Source organism: Misgurnus anguillicaudatus, chromosome 12 (assembly GCF_027580225.2).
Source record: "Misgurnus anguillicaudatus chromosome 12, ASM2758022v2, whole genome shotgun sequence".
Lineage (NCBI taxonomy): Eukaryota > Metazoa > Chordata > Actinopteri > Cypriniformes > Cobitidae > Misgurnus > Misgurnus anguillicaudatus.
Genome location: NC_073348.2, coordinates 36,270,905 through 36,279,667, shown reverse-complemented (window position 1 = coordinate 36,279,667; position 8,763 = coordinate 36,270,905). Strand labels below are relative to the sequence as shown.

The 8,763-nt window shown below is 40.0% G+C and overlaps 1 protein-coding gene across 2 annotated transcripts; it reads right to left on the bottom strand.

Moving 5' to 3' along the window:
* Positions 1–1,080: 1,080 nt before the first annotated feature.
* Positions 1,081–6,484, bottom strand: trim69 (tripartite motif containing 69). 2 transcript variants are annotated; one of them, XM_055207791.2, is made up of 6 exons: positions 5,522–6,484; positions 5,327–5,422; positions 4,861–5,094; positions 4,320–4,342; positions 4,112–4,230; positions 1,081–2,424 (listed from the first exon to the last, which is right to left on the bottom strand). In XM_055207791.2, the coding sequence occupies exons 1-6, from the start codon at positions 6,047–6,049 to the stop codon at positions 1,880–1,882; spliced, it is 1,545 nt and encodes a 514-aa protein (XP_055063766.1). In that variant the 5' UTR covers positions 6,050–6,484; the 3' UTR covers positions 1,081–1,879. The 2 variants fall into 2 exon arrangements, with proteins under 2 accessions (XP_055063766.1, XP_055063767.1); XM_055207792.2 differs by having other exon boundaries at positions 4,112–4,227; positions 5,522–6,470.
* Positions 6,485–8,763: the final 2,279 nt, after the last annotated feature.

The following is an 8,763-nucleotide window of genomic DNA, read 5'->3' as shown; positions in this document are numbered from 1 at the left end:
AAAAGTAATCTTTTTGATTAAGTATTAATTTAGCAATATAAAATGTACAATTTACGATAATATTTACAATAAAATATTATTGTTATTTTTACAATAAAAGGAACCATTTTTGAATATTAATTTAGCAATGTAACAAATATATTTGAGCCACAAAGTCTTAATAAAATGTTGCATTATTTTATTTGGCAAATAAGTGAAGTGCCATCCTTCCGCGAGAAAATATAGTGCCTATGACAAACGGCAGGTGTTGCGCAGTGATATGCACAACAGATACGTGAACATGTTGGCCGTTTCTCAATTCGAAGGCTGCAGCCTCCGGAGGTCGCATATGCAGGCTACATACGTCATCAAGCCTGGTTTATTTCAGTTAACTGAGCATTACATTCGCAAGTCATAAGCATATTACAAAAAATTACGATTAACTTAAAATAACAGTCAACTTAATAGTTGTTAATATTTTGAAATAATAAAGTCTTGATGAGGTATGCAGCCTGCAAGTAGCGTGACCACTGAGCGTGACTGAAACACACGTTATAAATCGACATTTATCAGGCCCAAATTTATAAATATTAATAATATAAGTTACTCGTGGGATTTCTATATTCAACCCACCGCAAAACGATGATTTTACCGTAGCCACACAGTGAGTATATCTTGCCATATTTATTACTTTATTACAGGATCTTTAATGCCAACACTTAAGTTGCGTGATGAAAAACAATAAGATTATAAAATCCTTCATTGTGCTGTGTGGTTTATACTTGCCTTGATGACTTTTTGTACATTTGTTAATTTGTCTCTTTTGATTTGTAAATATGTCTTCGTGAGAAACATTTTTCACGTAAAAACTTTTCAATTATTCCTTAGCTTCAAGGAAACTCGGTATTTATTTCTAGGAATCTCGTTTTTTGTTCCCAGAAAACTGAACTGTGTTTTTTATTCAAAGTGGATAATGCGCTTCCACCAGGAGAGTAACAGCACCTCCATGTGGTCACTGCTGGTAACTACAACTATCGTAAGGTGGGAATGATTGTTTTTATCTTTATAAAACAGTATAAACACTGAATAATGAAGCCTAACTCATTTTAGTCTTTTTTATTCATTCTTGACATTTTACATGTTTGTAATAAATAAAAAATCGTGAGGTTTGTAAGATATTAGAGTGCCCATCATTATGTAAATACAGGTGCTTTCTGGTGTTATTTACCTGTGCATAACATACTTAAATATATTTAAGAGTTTTCCATCCGTTTATTTAGCTTAAATACTCTTTTCTTATATGTAGTAGCTTTATGTAAGGTATGCAGTAAACAAATTGCATAATGATTTTCTGCAAATAATTTGCCAAACTATATTCCTACTTCAATACCCATTAGCTGGGAACCACTTGCTTGCAGGTATGGGGTTTTATATAGTAGAGACCACTTATACCTGGCTTTACCAAATACCTAGAGCAGTTTTAAGTATGAAAAACGGCCATGGTTTCAACCATTTTGTAGTTTTGGTTTCATTTTCCATGAGCCTCTAACCAGTGGTTCTCAAACAGGGGGCATGAGATGGTGCCAGGTGGCCATTTTTTTACATTTTATAAAATACACTAAAACAACACAACATTGTATAATTTAATAAGTTTTGTTTAATTTAAATCCCAAGTTTGAGATTGTTTTATGTCATAAATTTTTTTGGGATGCACCCTACAAGGGTGGGTGGGTGTTGCACGGCAAAAGGTTTGAGAACCACTGCTCTAATCAACCCACAAAACAGTGTGGTTTATTAAATTACATTACCCCTTTCAAATGAATTGCTTGGCTTCACATACATGTATCATGAACAGCTAGGTCCAGCCTAGAGTATATGATTATAATAAAATATGAATATTTTAGATTTTAGGAAGAAACACTTTAAGCGGCTCATTCTCGTGCACCTTGTCCAGGAATCCCAGGTTAAAGTAAGGGTAGAGGGTCTCATTGAAAGTGTCCTTAAAGGTGTAGAGGTGTGTCATGCTCGCAGCATCATAAAAGGACACCAGGCCTCTCTTAAAGTCCAGATACACTCCGATCCTCGCCAGCGGCTCCTCCAGGGACAGTAATGTTGGAGGGGAAGTTCCCGCCATATACTGAACTCCATACGACAGCGAGAGCGTCCAGAAGCCGTTGGCGGGCATCGTGTTGATGACGCCCTTTCTCGAGACGGATTCACGAGCGACTCCGACCGTCCACACCGTGCTGCTGTACACTTCCACTTCCCAGTAATGGCGACCCTTCGTGAAGCCCTGACTGCCCAGCAGAGACAGGGCGGCGTTGAAGCGCTGTGGGTTGTCCTCTACAGTGCTGTTAAAGGTCTGGTAGCGCACACAGGTAAGCGAGGACGTAAGACTCAGCCAGGGATTGGCCGTCTTGGAGTTGAAGGTTATGGCAGATGGAACTAAAAGGAAAAGAGGGAACAGTTAATGAATGCATTACATATTCTGAATTGAAAATTAGGGATGCACAGATACAAAATATCCATGCCTACCGATATTCGATTTCTTAGGCTATGTTTACACGGAAAAGAAAACGCAAAAGTGGCGTTGCGTTATCACTTTTTATTCCGTGTTTTTGAGGAGGAAACATGCGTGCATATGATGATGCGAAAGTGTGTGATATTCGATGTAGTATGCACTCCAGGTGGCTAGGTGGCAATGTGAAGCACTGACACATAACACCACCAAATGCGCGCCTGCGTACAACCCTCTTTTTTGTTTTCCCAGGTCTCATCCAAAGCCCTCTGGTTTGCCTCCGACAAATTGGCACATCAACAATTTGATAGAGGTAATGAATGTGCCTTCTCTAATCAGAAATACTAGCTGGGAATATTTCGTACAACTGCTGGAAAGACTCTTGTATATTTATCAGAGCTGCTATGGCAACTTTAAGGTCCGACGTATGGAAATAATCCGACATGTTGTTATTTTCCTGAACTGTGACGTAAACACGTACGCGACAAGAGCCACCGTGAGCAGACTTTTGCGTTTTCACCCTATAGACGGGAACGCGAGGGTAGATCGTTTTTAAAATTTCCACTCTGAAGGGTGGTTTCACTTTTTGCGTTTTTAAGCCCCAAAAAATGCTGTCACCGTGTAAAAACGAAAGGCACATCCGATAAAATATTTTTACGTTTTCACCATCGAGCGATAAACCAAGTATGCCGCACAAGACCTGAAAAGTGAAGCCAAAACGTCTCGATCGCCCCCCAGTGACTGGTCCCAGTATAGGTCATAAACCCCGCCTTCCCTGTGTTATTCAGTGGAACTTGAGACCAACTAAACAATTTATTTACACTTCAATTATCTTTTTTTCCAAAGCTGGTTTCTGTCATTCACTGTAGTTTTATCACACTGATGTAAATTCAAGTGTTTGTTTTTAAAATAAGTTTGTTTTTAGTTAGTTATTTAATGCTATAAAAACAGTGGTGTCACGTCATGATTAACAGCTGTGATATGCGCATTCTGCGAGAGGGAGGGCGGGGCCTTAATTTCTCTGCTTTACTTCCTGCTCACTACTGCACAGGATTGGTCCCGAAATTGCTACTGCGCAGACTCAACACCCAAGATGTCAGCGCTGAATCGGGACACTGGCGGCTTCACTTTTCATCAATGGAAGAGAGAGAACGGGCGTCGTCCATCTTTTTTTACAGTCTATGGTGTAAACAGGCCCTTAGAATGACGTCGCCTACCGATACCAATAGATACCGATAGTTTTTGCCAATGTCACCCACTTCAAAATAACAACACAGTATGAGTTCTGATCATAGACTGTAAAAAAATATGGACGTAGTGTCCGTGACGTCACCCATAGGTTTGTGAAGAGCTTTTTTGAAGCTCTGCCATAGCCATCTTGGCAGTGTGTCACCATGCATCACTTGCAGATAACTGAAAATTGGTAAATAAATGCATTTTTCCGCCCCCTTTTGATTGCCAGGATATAATTTGCCCGGATTATTGGCTGTTTTTAAACAATTGTCCGATTGTGGAAAAAATTGCTTATATCCGCCGATATATCGGTGCATCCCTATCGAAAATGTGTGCAAGCTATACAAACGAGTACTTAGTAGATCTGTGTCAAGGCCTAACCTGGATAGATGCTTCCCTTTAGAGACTTCCAAACTCTGTATTGAAGGGGCCCGGCGAACCGTCCCTCGCACAGACTGGGCGGCGTCAGCGGGGGCTTCTCAAACTTCGGTGGCTGTCTGCTTGAAACAACACAAAGCCAGACATGAAAACACTGAAGTGCTTACCCATGAAGAAATAAAAATATCAAATGCAACAGATCCTGTCTCACCTTTGCAGCAGGCTCTTTATACTCTGCGAGGAAAAACAAACACAAAACAAAAGGCAGATTGATTAAGTTGGCTCGGTTTGGAAAGTTTTTCCGGATGAGATCAGTGTTTGAAACTTAAGCTACACCTCCCTACTTTATCCTCGATTCTGGAAAATCCCCTCGTGCTGCGCTAACAGCATTATCTTCCTATTGCACGGATGAGATCATTAGATTGCATCCTGTGTAGACCCATGAGATAACAGACTTTTTGTTACCAGTTAACCCTGTCAGAGCTTTTTAGGATGAGCTTATGCAATTCTTTCGATACAGGGGCAGACAGGGATTATTGAGAAAAAAAAAGGTAAACTGAAAACAACTTGCACTGACATATCTTAAAATACATCTTTTTGTTTTGCCTCAAAATGCAGTAATGTTTTTAGTTAGGCATATTTCCTTAATAAACTCAGTCTAGTCCTGGCTTAATCTAATCTCTGTCCGGGAAACCATCCCACAAAGTATTTATTGTGCTTATTGTGTGCATTACGCATGGCTGGTTGCTCACCCTGAGAAGCGTGTAAGGATCCTGCTCGCTGAGTTTGTCCTCGATGTCGCCTATAGCCCTGCGCAGACGGGAGATCTCCACGCTGAGCAGGGCCTTGTGCTCGTCCAGTCTGATCAGCTCTCTGCGTTCCTCCGTCTTCAGCTTCACCTGCAAGAGTTTCTCCTCCTGGTACAGGAACTGATGGAGTTCACTAAACTGCGCCTCAATTCGCTGCTTAAGATCTGCCGTGTGGTCCTGCACTCGAAAACAGCACACGTGTACATTGGTAGTACAGTATACGGAGGAGGTGAACTTAAAGCTTAACATGCAACAGGATGCATCAAAGATCAATGTGGGTGAAATCAAACTTTGATGCTCCTAATCTCATGATATTTGCAAGTGAATAGTTACTGAAGGCTATGTTGCATCATTGTGTTAATGACACATGAAGAAACATCTGCCTGACACGTTGTGACAGTTCTCTTACCTTCAGTTTCTTCACCTCACTCTCAGTCACTCTTTCACACTCCAGAGCGGTGTTGAGTTCAACTTGAAGGGCACTTGCACCATTACTAAGAGAAACCTGTTCAACACAACAACAGTGATCCTTTCCCTCAAATTCCCTTGAATGCAAACACTTGCCAAGCTGGAGAAGTTGCTTACGATGTTTGATTACTCTTACCCGATATCTCTTTTCTGCATCCTCCACGCACACCAGCGTGTGAGATCTGTGGTCCTGAGAGATCCCGCACACCAGACACACCAGCTCCTGGTCTTCCTCGCAAAAAAGCTTCAGCTCTTCTCTATGTCTGCCGCAGAGCGGGTTAGGGGGCACGGTCTCGACCGTCACCCGTCCGCTGGCCAGCCGACCCTCGCTCTCCTCTATCCCCTGGCAGTAGCTCTCCACGATATTGGCCACAATGCGGTTGGGACGGTAGCTCTGCCTGGGAAAGACTTTCCTGCATTGAGGACAGGACCCAAACCCCCCGGTCCCTTTGCTCCGAGGACCGCTCCAGTAACTGGTAATGCAGGCCTCGCAGAAAGTATGGTCGCAGGGTAAGGAGACGGGGCATTTGAAGAGATCCAGGCAGATAGAACAGGTAAGGTCTCTGCTTAGGCGCTGCGCGGAGCTCTTGGACACCCGAGGATTGATTTCAGCCCTCAGTTTTTGATTTTCCATTTTGATGGGTGTGGGAAGACTGTTAGACATGTCTTCTTTGGAGTTGTGTGCCCTTCTTGCACACAAGCGCACTTTTTTTCTTTGATCTTCTTGTGGCGTTACTCTTTTCTCTTCTCGTCCTGTCTGGTTCTTTGGCTCTTTCCTGTTGACTCCGAGAATGAATAGGGCAGCTGAGAGGGCGGATCTTGTTTCTGGGTTGATCTTGCAGAAAGTTGGCCGGGGTTGCACAGCCCCCGCTCTCTTTTAACTTGACGTCAGACCTACACCCAACAGCCTACAAATCTCAGAGTTTATTTATAGAGAAAGCTTGTACTACACGGTGCAATACAGACAGTGCAAACTTTACTGTACACATGTCCAAAACTTTTTAATGCCCTTCATGTGACTTCGTGAGTGAAACCAGATGTGCCCTACTTTCACTTACTTTTCTTTTCATACTTACAAGAATTTAACTCTATTAATGTAAAACATGATTTCTAAATAGAAAGGGATATTTTTTGTATTAATAAATTATTTTGCATGTCTTGACTTTTATCTTCTGTTGTGCATCTTGGTGTAAGTATATCTGTTGTAAGTTCTTGGTGGTAAAGTGAATGGTTTTATAGGTAAAAGAAAGTCTCATTTAAAATGGCTTTAACTTAAAATTATGTTTTATTGTTTGCTGAGGCAGATGTCTATCAAGTTGAAAGTCTCGTCTGCGCATGCCTGCAGAAGAGCAGAGAGCTTAGCTTGTGTTTTCTCAAGGGATTGCAAACAGAAAAGAACGAGATGGAGTTTGAGTTCCTCCCACATTCTCCAGGATTGTTTGGCCTAGGCTTCCTTCCTGTTCGTTCAGTATTGTTAAAATATAATTTCATATATCCTGCTCCACGGTTCTAAGTTTCCAGAAATAAAACAAAGAGCATTTATAATTTAAGAGAACAATCGACTAAACAGATATAATTTGTATAAATTCGATAGTGGAGCGTCTCTCGTGAGAATTGCACTGGCGAAGCTTTAAGGGAAACTCCTCTGAAAATCTGGTTTGGGTCAGTGGTAGTATCTAACTCTTTGCAGGAAACTTGGCAATCACGATAGGGGCTTTTAAATCCGAGACTGTTTCGCAGATGTTTACTAGCATTGGGAAATTCCACCTCAATTCAGATGGGTGGATCAGAAGTTTTGGGGCCAAATTGGGAACCGCATTGGCATTCAACTTGTGAATCCTGCGGTGGAGGAATCCGCCTCCAATGACACAGACTGAATGGTTAAACCTCTCTGCTGTGTTGTAGATGGAAATCTGATTTGTACACATAGGCTGTCAATCAACAGCACGCAGCCCGACCTCCTCCCCAAACATACACACACAAGTTCACGCACAGTTTCGGGTCATGAGTCAGCATTTAATCCCATTCCACAGACATCACTGCTGGTGTTTCACTGAATAAGCTCTCTTTTGTTTTTACACAACTCTGTATCTGTTAAAACATGCCATGAATGAATGCTTATACATTATAAAGAACACATTGGATATTGTTTTTCCAGGCCACTAATCAAAAGTAAGCAGCTGCCAGCTATGCAGGAAATTGCTTCATTTTAACTGGAAAATTGAATGGAGAAAGGGTTGTTGATGTGCCAGATCTATTATTATAGTTATTGTAAACAACGCTTTACATTGATATTTAGAATAGTTATTACACATGGTGTTTAATGGCTTCATATTTAATTGAGACTGCATTTAATGTCAATGCATTTAATTAAGTTTATTCGTTAGCTACCACAAAGAATAATTACTTGGGTGACGATTTCATCGACTCCTTAAGTTGAATAATAGTAGTGTATACTTTAATTTTCATTTGCTGCTTCTCATACCAATCTATTTCCCAACTTCACACAGTTTCAAGCAATATTTTGGTTCAGCTGCGTTTTTGGCTGTAGGAAATGGCGCCCTCTTTTGGTCAATAGGTGCAGTTTCACAGTTTAGGGCAGGGGGTCTCAACCTTTAGCAATTTAAGCACCCCCCCCCCCTTTTGTCCACAATAATATTTGAAGTCCCACAAGTTCAAACTTACAATTTCTATCAAATAAAATATACCAAAGCTTCACATAACTTGGCAGATGTGTATTATTAACAAAAACAATCAAACACAAATACATTTTTTAGTTTAATTTTTTTTGGTTATTTTAGCTTTTGTCTTATTTAAATCAAGGGGAAGACTACATGGTTAAAAAATGTGTATGTATAATGCATAAAAAGAAAATGTATTAGGACTATATATAGGTGATTTACAATACTTATTGGTGCTAAAATTGTATTTTAATTAAAAGAAGTGTTGAATTGATTTTGGACTGATATTTTTAAGTAATAAATGTGGTATGTATAAACAAACAACAAGAGGATATATTTGCATTAGAACAAGATCAGATATAAACAAGAAATTAAAATAAAGCTGAGGGCTAGAGTTTATTTTTCACATCCATTAAATTAATGTTATTCATCACATTTATTTATTCATTCACACAAATGATTTGCATCACATTGAAAGATTTTGTATAAGAAATAAACTCAATATGTAAAATGCACAAAACGTTGGTTTCACTTGCAAGTACTTAAATTTGTGTATAAAAAAATCCATTAAAAAGCATTTCCATAGGGATGTTATAACCAAAAAGTAATGAAAACGCAAACATAAATAATCAGTTGTTTCAGAATGATCATACTTAAATTTCAAATGTTCGTTGCATAGATAAACAATTAAACTGAA

Coding starts and splice junctions, on each gene's coding strand:
- trim69 (XM_055207791.2), bottom strand. CDS start 6,049: ATGTCTAACAGTCTTCCCACACCCATCAAAATGGAAAATCAAAAACTG. Junction 4,343..4,860: donor ATCCTTACACGCTTCTCAGG/GTGAGCAACCAG, acceptor TTTTCCTCGCAG/AGTATAAAGAGCCTGCTGCA. Junction 4,231..4,319: donor ATAAAGAGCCTGCTGCAAAG/GTGAGACAGGAT, acceptor TGTTGTTTCAAG/CAGACAGCCACCGAAGTTTG.